The 17,311-nt window shown below is 43.6% G+C and overlaps 2 protein-coding genes across 28 annotated transcripts in view; one reads left to right on the forward strand and one right to left on the reverse strand.

Annotated features, from left to right (window-relative positions):
• TSEN2 (tRNA splicing endonuclease subunit 2) overlaps positions 1 to 16,079 on the forward strand; it is a 53,104-nt gene extending 37,025 nt beyond the window's left edge. For 9 of the 15 annotated variants that reach the window (XM_034955825.3, XM_034955831.3, XM_034955823.3 and 6 more), the window contains 4 exons: positions 5,340 to 5,376; positions 6,215 to 6,326; positions 8,027 to 8,116; positions 9,118 to 9,773. In XM_034955825.3, coding sequence (XP_034811716.1) covers positions 5,340 to 5,376; positions 6,215 to 6,326; positions 8,027 to 8,116; positions 9,118 to 9,177 — 299 coding nt within the window. In that variant the 3' untranslated portion in view covers positions 9,178 to 9,773. Of the gene's footprint in view, positions 1 to 5,339; positions 5,377 to 6,214; positions 6,327 to 8,026; positions 8,117 to 9,117; positions 9,774 to 15,252 lie in introns of those variants that run through there. The other 6 variants (XR_008624695.2, XR_004670449.3, XR_008624694.2 and 3 more) reach the window with 2 other exon arrangements.
• MKRN2OS (MKRN2 opposite strand) overlaps positions 1 to 17,311 on the reverse strand; it is a 57,045-nt gene that overhangs the window by 16,166 nt on the left and 23,568 nt on the right. For 11 of the 13 annotated variants that reach the window (XM_055109506.3, XM_034955841.4, XM_034955840.4 and 8 more), the window contains one exon: positions 16,211 to 16,888. In XM_055109506.3, coding sequence (XP_054965481.1) covers positions 16,648 to 16,888 — 241 coding nt within the window. In that variant the 3' untranslated portion in view covers positions 16,211 to 16,647. Of the gene's footprint in view, positions 1 to 9,779; positions 10,109 to 16,210; positions 16,889 to 17,311 lie in introns of those variants that run through there. The other 2 variants (XM_055109503.2, XM_055109502.2) reach the window with 2 other exon arrangements.

Raw genomic sequence — 17,311 nt, forward strand, 5'->3', positions numbered from 1 at the left:
GAGACTAACAGTTCTGTCCGTGAATGGAGGTCAACAGAGCAGCTCTCTGTTTGTCACAGAACAAGAAGATGTGTCTTCTCCTCATCTTCCTCTTTGATTCTTTTTTTTTTTTTTTTTTTTTTTTTGAGACAAAGTCTCACTTTGTTGCCTTGGCTGGAGTGCAGTGGCACGATCTCGATCTCGGCTCACTACAACCTCTGCCTCCCAGGTTCAAACCATTCTTCTGCCTCAGCCTCCCAAGTAGCTGGGATTACAGGCGCACACCACCACACCCAGCTAATTTTTGTATTTTTAGTAGAGACGGGGTTTTGCCATGTTGACCTGGCTTGTTTTGAACTCCTGACCTCAAGTGATCTGCCTGCCTCGGCCTCCCAAAGTGCTGGAATTACAGGCGTGAGCCGTGGCATCCGGGCCTTTGATTCATTTCTAAGCCACCTCCTTGCTTGTTTTTCTAGTCAAACTTTTGATATATTTTTGTTAATATTCTTCACGTTTACGTACATAATCCATATTAATCCGTAAGTATTTTTCATGTGTACCTCCAAAGATTAGGGACATTCTCCTACATACCATATAATGCCTGAGAAAAATTAGAATTACTTAATATCATCCAAATATCCAGTCTATACTTCAATTTTTCCAGTTGTCCTTGTAATGTCTTTTGTGGCTATTTTGGTTGTAATTTTTATAGAGATGGGGTCTTTCTATGTTGCCCAAGCTGGGCTCAAACTCCTGGGCTCAAGCCATCCTCCTGCCTGGCTTCCCAAAGTGTAGGATTACAGGCGTGAGCCACCATGCAGGCCCCTGTCTTTGATTTTCTTGTTACAATCACATTTGATTATTATATCTACCTTTTAGTTTCCTAGGGCTCATAAGAAATTACCACAAATTGGGTGGCTTAAAAGCAACAAAGATTCATTCTGTCACAGTTCTAGGGGCCAGAAGTCTAACATCAAGGTGTCATCAGGGCCAGGCTCCCTCCAAAGGCTCTGGGAGAGAATCCATTCCTTGTCTCTTCCAGATTCTTGTGGCCCCAGGCGTTTTGTGGCTGGTTACTGCATCCCTCCAGTCTCTACCTTGTCTGTCTGTGTCAAATCCCCTTTCTCTTGTAAGGACACTTGACATTAGATTTAGGGGCCATCCAGCTAATTCAGGATGATCTCATCTCAAAATTCTAAACTTAGTTACATCGGCAAAGACTCTTTCCAAGTCACATTCCACATTCCAGGTCACATTCATAAGTCAGGGATTAGGACATGAACGTATCTTTCTGGGAGCTGCCATTAAACCTACTGCAATCTCTTTGGTCTCTTTTTTTTTTTTTTTTTTTCTTGAAACAGAGTGTCGCTCTGTTGCTCAGGCTGGAGTGCAGTGGCGCGATCTCAGCTCACTGCAACCTCTGCCTCCCACATTCAAGTGATTCTCCTGCCTCAGCCTCCTAAGTAGCTGGGATTACAGGTGCTTGCCACCGTGCTTGAGCTAACATTTGTATTTTTAGTAGAGACAGGATTTCACCATGTTTGCCAGGCTGGTCTCGAACTCCTGGCCTCAGGTGATCCACCCATCTTGACCTCCCGAAGTGCTGGGATTACAGACATGAGCCACCGTGCCTGGCCTCTTTTAATCTGACATGGTCACTCTACCTTCTTGTTTCGTTTGTCATGATGTTGACTTTTTTCGAAATCTTACAGGATGTTCCCCATTCTCCGTATGTCTGATTGTTCCTGATGATCAGACTCAAGCTCGGGTTCTCTTAGCACACGTAGGTGATGTGTGTGCTTACTGGAGTGTGTCAGGAAGTGCATGAAGTCAGGTTTTCCTGCTGTGGTGATGCTAAGTTTGATGGTGGCCATTGTCAATGTCTGTCATATAATTACAGTTTTTCTTTTGTAAAAAACAAGTCATTTGTGGAGTGATACCATAAGTAGTGATACCATAAGTACCATAAGTGATACCATAAGTAGATACCATAAGTATAATCTAATAATTATAATAGTTGTCTGATTTAATTATTGCACTAATCATTTTCTGATTTTGTCATTCATTCCACACCTCTGTCTAGCATTCTTCTGTAAGAAAGAGTTTTCCTTTTATACTCCCTGTTCTTTCAGACCTTATTTTTACTTTTATTTATTCATGTAGTTTTTGAGACAAGGTCTCACTCTATCTCCGAGGGTGGAGTGCAGTGGCACAATCTCAGCTCACTGCATCCTCAACCTCCTAGGTTAAAATGATCCTCCCGCGTCAGCCTCCTAAGTAGGTGGGACTACAGGCATGCATTACCACAGCTAATTTTTTTTTATTATTTTGTATTTTTAGCAGAGATGGGGTTTCACCATGTTGGCCAGGCTGGTCTCGAACTCCTGGCCTCAAGTGATCCACCCACCTTAGCCTCCCAAAGTGCTGGGATTACAGGTGTGAGCCACCACGCCCGGTGGTTTGTTCACACCAGCATTACCACAAACATGCGAATAATCCGTTGCACTATGACAGCACGATGGCTACGATGTCATTAGGTGATAGGGATTTTTCAGCTCCGTTATAATCTTATGGGACCATGGTCATATCCATCATGGTTCATTGTATGTTAACCCGCACCCAGCCAGGTTAATTTATTATTGAAGAAAGAGACCAGGCATGGCGGCTCACACCTGTAATCCCAGCACTTTGGGAGGACAAGGCGAGAGGATCCTTTGAGCCCAGGAGTTCAAGACCAGCCTGGGCAACATAGGTAGACCATGTCTCTATATATATATATGTGTATAAAAAAATCTAAAGACAGAAAAAAAGTGTTTATAAAGAGTACAGTAGCACACAGTACTGTCCTAGAACTTCGCATTCACTCACGACTCACTCACCCAGAGCAACTTCCAGACCTGCAGGCTGCATTCATAAGTCCCCTATACGGGTATACGGGTTTTCTCTTTTATATCGTATTTTTACTGTACCATTTCTATGTTTAGATACACAGATATTTAACCATTGTGTTATAATTGTCTACAGATTCAGCACAGTCACGTGCTGAACAGGTTTGTAGCCTAGGAGCAATAAGTGATATCACATAGCCTATGTGTGTGGTGGGCTGTACCATCTAGGTTTTGTGTAAGTACGCTCTACCATGTTTACACAACAACGAAATTGCCTAAGGACTCATATCTTAGAACGTATCCTCATCATTAAGCCACACAGACTGTAATTGTTACTAGCATAGGTAACTTTGTGATGCTTACTGTATGCCATACACCATGCTAATACTTCTGCCTTCACCATAATCCCCATTTTTATAAGGAAATTGACATAAAGAGTTGTCCCATGGTCTTGGCACTGCTGACTTGACCTTGGGTCCATCTGCTGCCAGTGTTCTTGCTTAAACTAAGCTGTGCTGTGTCGGAGCCCATCATCAGAAATTACTTGCCTTGTGGGTGTGAGCTACTTTCAAGCTCTGTAATGCTCCAGGTGCATATTGAATTAAAGATGTGTGTTTGATTACAGGTAATGGCATTTGAGGACTAGAAAAGATCTCAATTTCCCCTGATGTCTTCATTTTAGGATTTTGGAAACGGAGGCTCAGGGAAGTTAATAACTTGCCTAAAGGCACACAACTTGAAGAGGCAAAGATTGGGCAGGGAACAAAACTCCCAAGTTCACTTTTGTTCCAGTACATGGTTTCTTTCCAGTACACTCCATCTCAAAAAGTTGAAAATTGCATGTTTGGATATTTACTTACATTTGTGCCTCAGTGATTTGAGCTGACTTGTCGAGTACTTTAAATACAACTTAAATAGGAAATACAGAAAGGAAATGTGACCATGGAAAATACAGACGCAAAACAAGACTAAGTGAAGGGTTACTGTGTCGTCCTTGGGGCCCTATATGGTTACTAAAGTCATGCTACAAATTTGGCTCTGAGCTTCCTGAGCCAAAAAGAAACATGATTAGTTACAGGATTGATGTGTCCAAAAAGGAAAATTCTATCCATTCCTCAAGGGAAACAAAACTTTTCCTTGAACTTTTCTGTGCTGGTTTTAGCACAGAGGACAGCTAACAGCTTACAGATGTAATTGTGTCGTTATGGCAATTCCCATAGCTGTAGTTGCATATAAACCCGAAGTCTCAGGGGCTTAACAATAAGAGTTCATTTTTGTTCATGTGAAATCCAACACGGCTGTCTCTGATTGGCGGCCCAATCAACTCCAGAAGATGCTTTAGTAACTGCTTCCTGGTGGCTCCCAGTCTTCAGCACACAGCTTCCAAGGTCACCTTCCATACCTAACTGTACGGGAGACTGAGAGCTGTGGTCTGGCCATGCACCTGGGGGAGAAATAACTGGATTTGGTGAACAGTTAGCCAGTCCCTGCCACAGACCATGTGCCTCTGAAGGGTTCCCTGCCAGATTCCAGAGTCTGTGTCAGAGTCCCTGGCCCCAGGCTCCTTCACTGAGTAGCTCTCGACCTCCACAGACTGAATTCCCCCATCTTCTTCAGGTCCTCAGTAGTGGAGCAAACTGATACTTGAATGGCATGTATGGTTATGACTTCTATCACTTGACTTTGAATTTCTTAAAAATAGGCATGAGTCTTATTCCTCTTCTTTTACCAACCCCTGTCACAGTAGCTGGCCAGAGTAGTGAGTCAGACACTTTGCATTACGTTGATCTGAAATCAATAACAAAATATTGATCCACATTCTATGAATTTTACACCTCTCAGTATGATTCACACTCACTCTGGAGAGTGTAAGACAAGAGGCAAGGCAAGATTGCCTGTACTTTGACTTTGGAGTTTATTTGTAGGGTGAAACGAGGTGTTAGGGTCTTGGCAACAGATTTCTTTACTAATTGTACTTTGTTTCAGGAAAAAAATAGTTTGGATTTTAAAAATAGATGATGGTGGCTGGGTGTGGTGGCTCACACCTGTAAACCCCCACTTTAGGAGGCTGAGGCAGGAGGATCACTCAAGCCCTGGAATTTAAGACCAGCCTAGGCAACATAGTGGGATGCTGTCGCTAAAAGAAAATTTTAAATTAGCTGCGTGTGGTGGTGCACGTCTGTAGTCCTGGCAACTCAGGAGGCTGAGTGTGGAGGATTCCTTGAGCCCAAGAGGGCAAGTCTGCAGTGAGCCATGGTCATGCCACTGCACTCCAGCCTGAGTGACAGAGCGAGACCCTGTCTGAAAAAATAGACCACAGGCATATTGCAGATGATCTGTCTACATATAGATTATTGAGTATTTGCTTCCTTTTGGAGAAGAAAAGTTAATAAAGCAAGCTTTTTGTTGAGTCTTACTCCTCTCTCATTATTTTGAGTGGTTATACTTCTTTTTTTTCTTTCTTCTTTGCAGTGCTATATCGGAAAGGCCCTCCATTTTACCATGCAAGGTTTGGAGTGATTTTTAAATAAACTAATGGGTTAAAGGGACACAAGGAATTTCTGGCCTCTAATTTAACTTTTTGGTGCCATAGGAACAAAAGTCATGTTCTTCCTGGCCTGATATGAATAGATGCTATATGTTCATGCCTCCTTACACACTAATGTCATTATACTATATATAGGATGATGCATAGTTTATGATAATATATGTTCTAGTATTAAACACTGAGTTAATCTGTGCCGTAATTGTTCATTTTAACATCACTTAGGCCGGGCGCGGTGGCTCACGCCTGTAATCCCAGCACTTTGGGAGGCCAAGGTGGGTGGATCATGAGGTCAGGAGTTCAAGACCAACCTGGCCAAGATAGTGAAACCCCATCTCTACTAAAAATCCAAAAAAATTAGCTGGGCATGGTGGCAGGCGCCTGTAATCTCAGCTACTCAGGAGGCTGAGGCAGAGAATTGCTTGAACCCGGGAGGCGGAGGTTGCAGTGAGGCGAGATCGCACCACTGCACTCCAGCGTGGGTGATAGAGCGAGACTCCGTCTCAAAAAAAAAAAAAAACATCAGTTAGTATTAGTGTCTAAACAGCTGGGTGAATTTACAGCTTTCGCATTGGGAAAAGTATTTGTTTTTTCCTGTAAGTAAGTGTTGGAATCAGCCTGAAAGTTTGTAACTTAAAGTATGAATTTTTCATTAATATTTTCTCAATAGCAATTTAGGGGAATTTAGAATCAGATGATGTAAATTTCATTTTCTGTATATTTGTTCTTGGTAGGACAAATATTCTTTTTAAACAGATTTATTTCATGATTACTTTTAACATGCTTTTTCTGTATTTTCCAGTTATTCTGTCATTATTGAGCTAGTTGATGACCATTTTGAAGGCTCTCTCCGCAGGCCTCTCAGTTGGAAGTCCCTGGCTGCCTTGAGCAGAGTTTCCGTTAATGTCTCTAAGGTAACACAACATCAGCTTTGCCATTGGAGTGTCACTGAAATGGTTCAGTTTTTTTTTTTTTCTTAAATGTAGTAGAATCAAAAAAGTTAGTTGTAGAAACTTCATAACATTCCTGCCAGTGACATGCTGGAAGATTTGGGGTCATTCGTACCCTTCCCTTATTGCGCTAGAAGTTGTCCTCCCCTCATGTTACATTTTATTGTCCCCTCCCTCCCAGCTGCTGCTGAGCTCCAATGACGGAGCTTTGGAGTGTCCCGTGGTGATCTGATCTGGGTAGGCATTGCTTCTCTTCCCAGGGGTATCGTTGCTATGTGACTTGTTTTATACTGCAATTTAACATCACTCATACACATATTCACAAAGGAGTCAAAACATTGAAAGTTTGCAGATCTCTTAGAGAGGAAGGGACTTGATATTTGTTGCTAAGCACTTTCCCACCCTGTTGTTATCCTCATCCTGAGGATGAGAAACCACGGTTGGAGCCGTTGAGTGACTAATCCAAGATCACACAGCTCATGTGCAGACTCGGGATCCAAACCCACAGCTCTCTGGCTCCCTGGCTTTTGTTTCACTATATCCTTCGTGTTGCCATCAGAGATAGGAGGGACTCAGCTTACACAAGGACTATCAAGAAAGAAAGCTGTGTGTGTTCTCATTACTCAGTGATTTGCTGGCTGAAAACAAATTGTAGATACCCTCTAATTTCATCCTCATGCTGCTGGAGGTGAGGTGGGGCTGAGGCCAGAGGGTCTTGCAGGGCTAGAGATGACTGCCCTTTAGAGCAGGTTAGGTTGCCTAGGCTTTAGCTTGGTCCTATAGAAAATTAGGGAGCCTATACTGTTTCTAGAATTTTTATGCCCATTTTAGGGGACTTGTAGCATATACTTAATATGTCCTCACTTAACATTGTTGATATGTTCTTGGAAACTGCAACTTTAATGTCGTATAACAAAACCGTTTTTTCTTCTCATCATTTCAAGAAAATAATGTTGAAGTTTATTTGAAGACCTGCTGTACATCTGTATTAGTCCGTTCTCATGCTGCTATAAAGAAATACTTGAGACTGGGTAATTTATAATGAAAAGAGGTTTAATTGACTCACAGTTCCATGTGGCTGGGGAGGCCTCAGGAAACTTACAATCATGGTGGAAGGCACCTCTTCAGAGGGTGGCAGGAGCAAGAATGAGAGGACGAGTGAAGGAGGAAGCCCCTTATAAAACCATCACATCTCATGAGAACTCACTGTCACAAGAACAGCATGGGGACCGTCCCCCATAATCTAATCACCTCCCACGAGGTCCCTCCATGACACGTGGGGATTGTGGGAACTACAATTCAAGATGAGATTTGGGTGGGGGCACAGCCAAACCGTATCAACATCATTTCACTTAAAGTCCGTGTCCAAGAACCTATCAAGGACATTTGAGGACTTACTATATTTAGTATTCTTAATGCTGTGTTTATAATCAATGTATCTGCTTATATCTTTTGCCATGTTCAGTGATTACTAAACGGCAGGTACTTAGTCAGAACGTAAATCCCAGTTATGGTTTCCCCAGGAGGAAACTGATGTGCTCTGTGAGTTTCCACTTGGAGTGCACAGTGAGAGGGACTGGAGACCACCTGCATTTCCTGCTGATGCACCCAAATTTGTACTATTATTTTGTAGGATACAGAAGTGGTTTTTCATTTCTCAATAGGAACTTATGCTGTGCTATTTGATTAAACCCTCTACTATGACTGACAAGGAAATGGAGTCACCAGAATGTATGAAAAGGATTAAAGTTCAGGTGGGTAAACTCAGAAATTCATGTCATCCCAAAGATTCTGTGAATCATAGTGTATCTGGAACATGTGGTCCCAAGAAAATACATGAATACAGTTTTGCCTTGGTAACAGAGCCTTCTCAGGCAGGCTCTTAAGTCTCTCACCTTTTCCCCATTGAACCCATTGGACACGAAATCTATGCTGACTTCCTCTATTCCTTAATTCCCCACTTTATTACCTGTGATGTCCCCATCACTCAGCTGAAACTGCTCTCTTACAGATGGCCTGTGACCCCCTGGCCAGGCCAGGACTTCTCACAGGTCTCATTCCCAGAGACCAGAGGTGTCCCTGTTGACTTGTTCCTGCTTCTGGGCTTCTGTATTGAACCAAGGCACCTCCTGTCATCTTGGCTTGTTTCTCTCTGGTCTGGCCGAGTTGTCTAGTGTGTGTCCGTGTTTCTGCATTCCCTCCCTCTGTGTGTAGAGCCTTAACGTTGCCATTGGCTCCTCCCAACATCCAGTATGTCTCTGTTGTCGTCCTGTCTTCTTTTCACACCACCCTGCCCCCTGCAGACCTGCTGGTTGGTCTCCAGGGCCCCAGCACGTCTTCCCTTCAGTTGGTCCCACTTATCTCCACTAGGCTAGTTTTTCATAAAATGCTCATCAACCTCATTTCTCCCTTCTCAGTAGCTGGCCCAGTTACAGCAATGCCATCACAGACCTAGCTCTAATGTAAAATGCTAGCTTTCATCCCGCCCACCTGTTTCTGAAATGTGCTAGTAGAATACCACAGCAGAGGCAAGCTTAGCTGTTAAAATCTTTGCCTGGTGAAAGTAGATACTATATGCTTGTAAGGTTTATATTGTTACATTCATTTTCTCCAGATGTTTCTGTTCTAAAGGTGGGAACAGTATCATCATTATATAGACCGCCCTTTGTGAAATGTAGCTGTGGTGTCAGCTGTGGTGTCAGAATGGTCTTACATTTCTGTTTTAAGAAATGGTCTTTTTTTTTATTGGTTGCAGGAGGTGATTCTGAGTCGATGGGTTTCTTCACGAGAGAGGAGTGACCAAGACGATCTTTAACAATTCAACCTCAAATTTCTAATTTCACCAACAACTATTTATTGAGGGCTAGGTAAAAAGTTCTTTTTGTTGTAATCGTCCATTAATTCATAAGTTTTAAAGGGCATGGTGCTCCCAGCACCAGAAAACTATCAGTGTTTTTAAAGATAAATTACACAAGGGAGGAGAAAGATCCCTGTGCCAGGACTGCAGATTCTATACTTGCGTTGGCCTCTAACTCTCCAATCCAGAGCCTCCTGCCTCTGGCGTCAGTCTGTTCCCTCATCCACTCACTGGGGAGATTGGACTAGATGAGTCCTGAGAGGACACTTCCAACAAGAGACATTTATTCTCTGATTTTACCTGAAAATGGTAGTAGTTTACATTTATACAGTACAGTTTATGAAGCACTTTCATACGCAGGCATCTCTTGTTACCTACATCTAAGCTGTTCCCGAAAGAGTGTTACAGAACACAACAGTATTGTACAATATTCGATAAGCATATCTTCACTGCACTTGTTATAAAAATGAGTGGTGAAATAATGTTTGGAGACATAATGAAAGCAATTAACATTTGGCAAAATATAATAAAGCCTTTTTGTAATTGGTGAGAAAGTCATGAAGACTTAAGTTGCCTCAGGGCATCTGGTGGCAAGAGGAGGGAGATGGGTGGCTGGGCATGGTGGCCCATACCTGTAATCCCAGCACTTGGGAGGCCTTGGGAGGCCAAGGCACATGGATCGCTTGAGCCCAGGAGTTGGAGACCAGCTTAGGCAACATGGTGAAACCTCATCTCTACTAACAAAAATTATCCAAGCATTGTAGCACATGCCTGTAATTCCAGCTGCTCAGGAGACTAAGGTAGGAGGATCGCTTGAGCCCAGGAGGAAGAGGTTGCAGTGGGCGGAGATCGTGCCACTGCAATCCAGCCTGAGCAATAGAGCAAGGTCCTGTCTCAAAAAAAAAAAAAAAAAAAAAGTGGGTGGTGGGGAAATGGGAAGGGGGAATACTTGCTCTTTGGTGGTAGAATACTTAGGCTAAGGTGGTAGCCTGAGCTGTATCCTCTTAACGGGTCCAGACACTACTTGAATGATATTGCTGCAAACCCTTACATGTTTGTTATATTTAATTTGGATAGCCAATATGGGGTAAAATATTTTGCAAACCATGATAGCAAACATTTGGAGAGTGGGAGTTGAGATGCGGCAGATGCCTGTGTATTTATCCCTGCAGCAGCCTTATGAATTCAGGAGGAGGGACCCACAGAGGGGTGTTTGAAGCTCAGAGATGTTGGCAGGTGTGCATCACTACCAGTCATGCACGTGGAGGACTGGACCTGAGATCACTATCTCAGCTGAAATGGCGCTATCCTAAAAATTGCATGCAGTCAGAAATAGAGCCCTGTTTGGTGGTGGTGGTGGTTAACAAGGAAGGCCACCCACCACATCGGGCAGGGCCAGCTTTGTGCTCCCACACAGTCCTCTACCTCAGGGGTGGGGTGCAGCCTGAAGCCCCCTTACTTACTGGTTATGCCTGTGATTTTGCAAACAGTGTCAGAAAGATTCCATGACGACCACCTATGGATCCAAGGGTAAGAACCTTGGTGCAGTGTGTGTTACTTGGCTTTTAATTCCCCAGAGAGAATTCTGAAAACTGGGTAGTGAAATGAACCTTCCAGAAAGGAATGCTTCAAATCTCAGCTCTGCTTCCCTGTGGTGGTGTGCCTTGGGCAGTTTACTTGCCCTTGATAACCTCAGTTTTCTTATTTCTAGCATGTGGCGCTAATGATGTTTACCTAATCGTGTGGTTGTGTGGGTAAAGGAGAGCCCAAAAAGCACTGTAATCCCAGCGCTTTGGGAGGCCGAGGTGGGTAGATCACGAGGTCAGGAGATCGAGACCATCCTGGCTAACACGGTGAAACCCCGTCTCTACTAAAAAATACAAAAAAACTAGCCAGGCATGGTGGCAGGGCCTGTAGTCCCAGCTACTCGGGAGGCTGAGGCAGGAGAATGGCATGAACCCAGGAGGTGGAGTTTGCAGTGAGCCGAGATCGCGCCACTGCACTCCAGCCTGGGCGACAGAGCGAGACTCTGTCTCAAAAAAAAAAAAAAAAGAAGATTAGCTGGGTGTGGTGGTGGCGCCTGTAATCCCAGCTTCTTAGGCTGAGGCAGGAGAATCACTTGAATCTGGGAGGTGGAGGTTGCAGAGAGCCGAGATCACCCCACTGCACTCCAGCCTGGGGGCAGAGTGAGACTCCATTAAAAAACAAAAACAAAAAAAACCTGAAGTTTCATTGTTACTTATTGACAACTTTAAATTGATAATTTTTAAAAATTTGTCTTAATCATTTTACCTTTATTGTTACAACATATTTGCTTTCTCTTTTTTTAAGAAAAAAAATTCTATTTACTTGAATGTGGTTCTTATTTTCACCCTTGTGGAGAAGTACTTGGATTAAAAAGAAACAAATTTTCTCTCCTCCCCACCACCCACCTCCCATGTATGATTTTACTAACTGAATTGAATTTTTAAAATCTCATTACAGACTTGAATAATCATCCCATGAATGTTAACTCCCCTAACACTATAACCGAGGCCCATTTCTAAAGTTGATCTTAAAACTGGAAAATTTGAGTCTATCTAATTTTGTGAAATATAGGGATGCCTTTTACATGATGTAAAAGTCATATTTGTAAAATGGTTAAACTAGGAGGCAATATTTTTATTGCAAGTATGATCTCTTTTAAGTGAAAGGTTTCTGTCATTTAAAATTTTTAGAGTCTTTATATTTTCATAAACAGTATTTCAAAGGCAAATGTTCTTTCTAACGTTGTGTGTGTGTGAGACGGAGTTTTGCTCTTGTTGCCCAGGCTGGAGTGCAGTGGTGAGATCTTGGCTCACTGCAACCTCCACCTCCTGAGTTCAAGCGATTCTCCTGTCTCAGCCTCCCAAGTAGCTGGGATTACAAGTGCCCGCCACCATGCCTGGCTAATTTTTGTATTTTTAGTAGAGACGGTTTCGCCATGTTGACCAGACTGGTCTCGAACTCCTGACCTTAGGTAATCTGCCCGCCTTGGCCTCCCAAAGTGCTGGGATTTTCCTAACTTTTAAATGGCACATTCTGGTAAAGTAGAATCAGAAAACTCAGGTCCACATTTCAAATCACCACTGGGAAAACAGTGGCGACCTTGGAAACGTTGCTTGATCACTCTGAGCCTTGGTTTCCTCAACAGTAAAATAAGAATAATTACCACCTCCTCAGTTGCTTTGCAGACTGAATGAAATGAGATGACATACAAAAGCGTCTGGCACACAGTAGGTGTACTTTTCCCCTTTCAGACAAAGTGTAAGCACTGCCATCCTTATTTTCTCTAGGAAGTGCAAAGCCTATTTTATGCCCTGGTAGGTGAGTCAGTGGAGGAGAAGGAGGTGGTAGAAATATAGTTGGAGGTAAAGTAGTGGAGACAGCAGAGGAGATTGGGAGGAGAGGCAATACTGTAGTAAGCACCTGCTGTACACAGGGAGCTAGATGCAGCCATTGTGGGGTTTTGTTTTGTTTTGTTTTTTAATAATGGTTGGTAGGTTTTCCTGGTTCTAGGAGTAATTCATGCATGCTGTAGAGGCTTTGGAAGATTACCTTTGTATAGATCATTTTAGTGTTTCAGATAGGAAACATTGTGGCACTTGCTGTGAAAAGGATCCTGGTGGTCATCCCATGAACATTGATTGAGTCCCAGATGTGTGCTCCGGGGAGTGCTGAACAATGGAATAAAGAAGCACATCTCGGGAGGTGCTGGGAAGAAACTTGGGATTTCATCTGGGGAGCAGAGTTGCTGCCAATGCTTCAGTTAGCATTTAGCTGGTACGATAAAGGAAACTTAATCTAAGGAGTCTCAGTTCGTAATTCTACAGACTGAGCAACATTGCCATCTGTTGGTGTAAATCAATGGCTGATTTCCTTTATTAGGGGCAAAACCTATAGATTGGTATGTGGTCTTATTTATAAGAGGAGGGGGCCAGGCGCGGTGGCTCATGCCCATAATCCTAGCACTTTGGGAGGCCGAGACGGGTGGATTGCTTGAGGCCAGGAGTTCAAAAACTAGAGTGGCCAACATGGTGAAACCCTGTCTCTACTAAAAATACAAAAAATTAGCCGGACGTGGTGGCGGGCGCCTGTAATCCCAGCTACTCAGGAAGCTGAGGCAGGAGAATCACTTGAACCCGGGAGGTGGGAGGTTGCAGTGAGCTGAGAGCACGTCACTGCACTCCAGCCTGGGCAACAAGAGCAAAACTCCATCTCAAAAAAAAAAAGGAATTCGTAGCCTGCTGAAGTGAGAGAGAGAAATATGAGGCCAGCTCTTGCCAATGTCACCTCCAGGTTGGAGAGCACCCCCTAAAATAAGAAATGGGGACCATCTAAAGCTTTCCTTGAAAATTAAGGGGTGAGAATCCCAGCACTTTGGGAGGCTTAAGTGGGAGGATCACTTGAGACCAGCCTGGGCAACATAGTGAGACCCCGTCTTTACAAATAATTTAAAAAAATTAGCTGGGTGTGGTAGCATGCATCTGTAGTCCCAGCCACTGGGAAGGCTGAGGTGGGAGAATTGCCTGAGCTCAGGAGGTTGAGGCTGCAGTGAGCCGTGATTGTGCCTCCGGACTCCAGCCTGGGCAACAGAGGAAGACCCTGTCTCCAAGAAAATAAATAAATGAAAAAGAAAAGAGCTGCAGCCCCTAAGGGAAATTAGCATGAAATAGGCATTTCTTATATTATTTATTTTAGCTGACTTTTATTGTTTACCTCCTTTCCATGTTTGAATGTTGATAAAAGCAAATCCTTATTTTCTCCTTTTTCTTCTCTAATGATGGCAAAGTATTGACCCAGTTTCTGCACATACTAGGTACAGTTGGTCCCTTTCAATTTGCTGGGGTTGTCCTCTTGACCACTGCAGTGTGGCCCAGGGGTTAAGGGCACAGCTTTCGTGGTCAAACCCTGGTTTGAACCCCAGTTTTGCCACTGTATGACTTTGGACATTTCCTCAATTTCCCTTTTCACCTATAAAAGAAGCATAATGTTAAGACCCACCTCAGAGGATGGTCTTGAGGATTGACAAGGAAGAATAACTGTTTCTTCTGGTGGGGAGTCCTTTATGAATACTCATTAAATGCAGCTGCCGTTACTACTAATAATGAGTAAAGAATTAGACTAGAGAAGCTGAATCCTAGTATAAAATGTGAAGAAATGGGGGCAAATTGGAATTCTTTCATCTTTACCCTCTGGGGTTTTGTTGATTTCTTGAACACCATGGAATACTAGTCATAGTTCTGCTTAAAATGGTATCAAATTCTGGGTGGGCAGTTTTGTGTTTGAAGGAAAGTACCTGAGCTTGTAAATGCAAATGTTGCTATGCCATGCATTCTTTCCCATTGAAGTTAACTGTGCTGAAACATGGACTAAATGCCTATTTGGAAACAAGCTTTAAGGATCTGTAGCAAGTTTTCTGAATATCTTTATTACTAATGTTAAAGGGTAAAACACATTAAAGTTTATTTGAGCAAACAGCCATTCGTGAATCAAGCCACACCAAAACTGAAGTGGTTCGGGCTCCTGAAGAAGGGTGTGAAGGGAGGCTTTTAGAGGGTGTGTGAGGAGGCACAGGAGAGAAGTTGGTTGGTTAAAGTTTGAGCAGTTGTCTTATTTAGGTTATCCCAGTGGCAAGTATCTGATTTTGTAACTAACGCTCAGTTGGCCATTTAGGATTGGCTGATCTTAAGTTTCATTTAGTTTAATTTGGAACTGGGTGTTGGATCCATCTTGGTGTAATGGCTTCCCCCTAAGTTATTTTAACATGAGGCGGTTATTGGTACCTTTAAGATGGGTTTGATTTTTGGAAATTAGACATCAGTTAGTACCAAGGCTGGGGAATAAGATTAAGTGAAGTAGTACATCACATTTGGTCAAAAACAACCGAGTTCTGGAAGAAGTTTCCAAAGAGGAATTTGGGAATGTTTTGCATGTTGGCCTTTTGAAGTTCGATGATTCTTTCAGTGCACAGACTCCAACATACTTGTTAAAAATCACCTCATTTCTTTACAGTTTCTCATCCCAGTTTCCCCAGCCTCCTGTGAAGGTGTCAGAGAAAGAAGATAGCCCTCTCTTCATGTGCTTTCTGAACTCTGCCTTTTCAGTGGGCAGAGGAAGTGCTTTGTAGCAGCAAACCCAACCCCTGAGCCTCCATGTGTCGGGTCAGGCAAAATGAAATTGACACAGGCTGGAATTTTACTGATTTCAGTCATTGCTGGGCTCGTTTATGCAAATAGACTCAGAAGAGCTCATTTAAAAGGAGTGACCATTTCCTGATTTAGATTCTGAGGGGGTTTTTGGTTTTTTTTACTGTTGTTCACTATCATGAGCTTACCATGTGCTTTTTTTTTTTTTTTTTTTTTTCTTGTGATGTAGTCTTGCTCTGTCGTCCAGGCTGGAGTCCAATGCTGCGATCTTGGATCACTGCAACCTCTGCCTCCTGGGTTTAAGCGATTCTCGTGCCTCAGCCTCCTGAGTAGCTGGGATTACAGGCGTGCACCACCACGCACGGCTAATTTTTGTATTTTTAGTAGAGACGGGGTTTCACCATGTTGGCCAGGCTGGTCTGGAACTCCTGACCTCAAGTGATCTGCCCGCCTTGGCCTCCCAAAGTGCTGAGAGTACAGGCGTGAGCCACTGCATCCGGCCCTTAGCATGTGCTTTTAAAGTAAAAACCACGAGGAGAAGGTACTCATTACTTCATAACTTGTGTCTCACCCACCTTGCTGTCTTCACATCCCCACTTTCTGTATGCACATTGGAAGGTGAATTTGTTCAGCTCACATTAATTTATAGGAATAATTTTCATTGCTCTGTGAATAAAATGTGCTACCACTTTATGCTGTAAACGGATTCTTAGTTTAAAAACCTCATTGATATGAAAATAATTTTGTTGGAATGCATATAATTTTTAAAACCTAGGGCAATTTTTGTTTTATGAAGTCTTATGTTGTAGTAAGCTGACATATGCTTGAAGGGAAGCCATACACGTTTTTATTTTTTATTTATTTATTTTCTGAGATGGAGTTTCACTCTTGTTGCCCAGGCTGGAGTGCAATGGCACGATCTCAACTCATCCCAACCTCCGCCTCCCGGGTTCAAGCGATTCTTCTGCTTCAGCCTCCCTAGTAGCTGGGATTACAGGCATGCGCCACCATGCCCAGCTAATTTTGTATTTTTAGTAGAGACGGGGTTTCTCCATGTTGGTCAGGCTGGTCTCGAACTCCCAACCTCAGGTGACCTACCTGCCTTAGCTTCCCAAAGTGCTGGGATTACAGGTGTGAGCCACCACGCCCGGCCCATACACGTTTTTATTAACCACAGTTAAATGCATTTAGAAATCCATAGTACTGATTAAAGGTAGCAAACACCCTACCCTCCAGCGTCCGGGCTGCACTTACATAGCTCTCAGCACAAACCGCCGCCCTCAGGGGGTTGTGCCTCCTGCTGGGGACAGTCAGTGACGTAGAAGCCATGCTCCCGTATCGCCCGGTAGAGTGTGATGAACTTGGATGCCAGCCTTGTCCGCGGGACCACGTACTTCTCCGTAAATTCACCCTTGTCCAGCTGCTGTCTACCTTCTGCCATCAGAACGCAGTTAATGAACGTGAGTGCGTAAGAGTAGCAGTTATGGTGGTTGTCTTCATACCTTATGGAGGAGAATAAGGGTGTTGAGAAGAAAAGGCTGCTCAGAACAGGCTGTGAAGCTACTGAAGGCCTTTCCTAACTGAAATCGGGTGCCTCAGCAAGCAAGGCCCCTGCATGTGCTGGCTTATGTGGTTAAGAAGCTTCAAGATGTGCACTTCAGGCCGGTTGCAGTGGCTCACACCTGTAATCCCAGCACTTTGGGAAGCCAAGGTGGGAGGATCACTTGAGATCAAGAGTTCGAAACTGGCCTGGCCAACATGGTGAAACCCCGTCCCTACAAAAAATACAAAAGTTAGCTGGGCATGGTGGTGCACGCCTGTTGTCCCAGCTACTTGGGAGGCTGAGGCAGGAGAATTGTTTGAACCAGCGGGAGGCAGAGGTTGCAGTAAGCCAAGATCGCACCACTGTACTCCAACCTGGGTGA

This window comes from Pan paniscus, chromosome 2 (assembly GCF_029289425.2).
Source record: "Pan paniscus chromosome 2, NHGRI_mPanPan1-v2.0_pri, whole genome shotgun sequence".
NCBI lineage: Eukaryota > Metazoa > Chordata > Mammalia > Primates > Hominidae > Pan > Pan paniscus.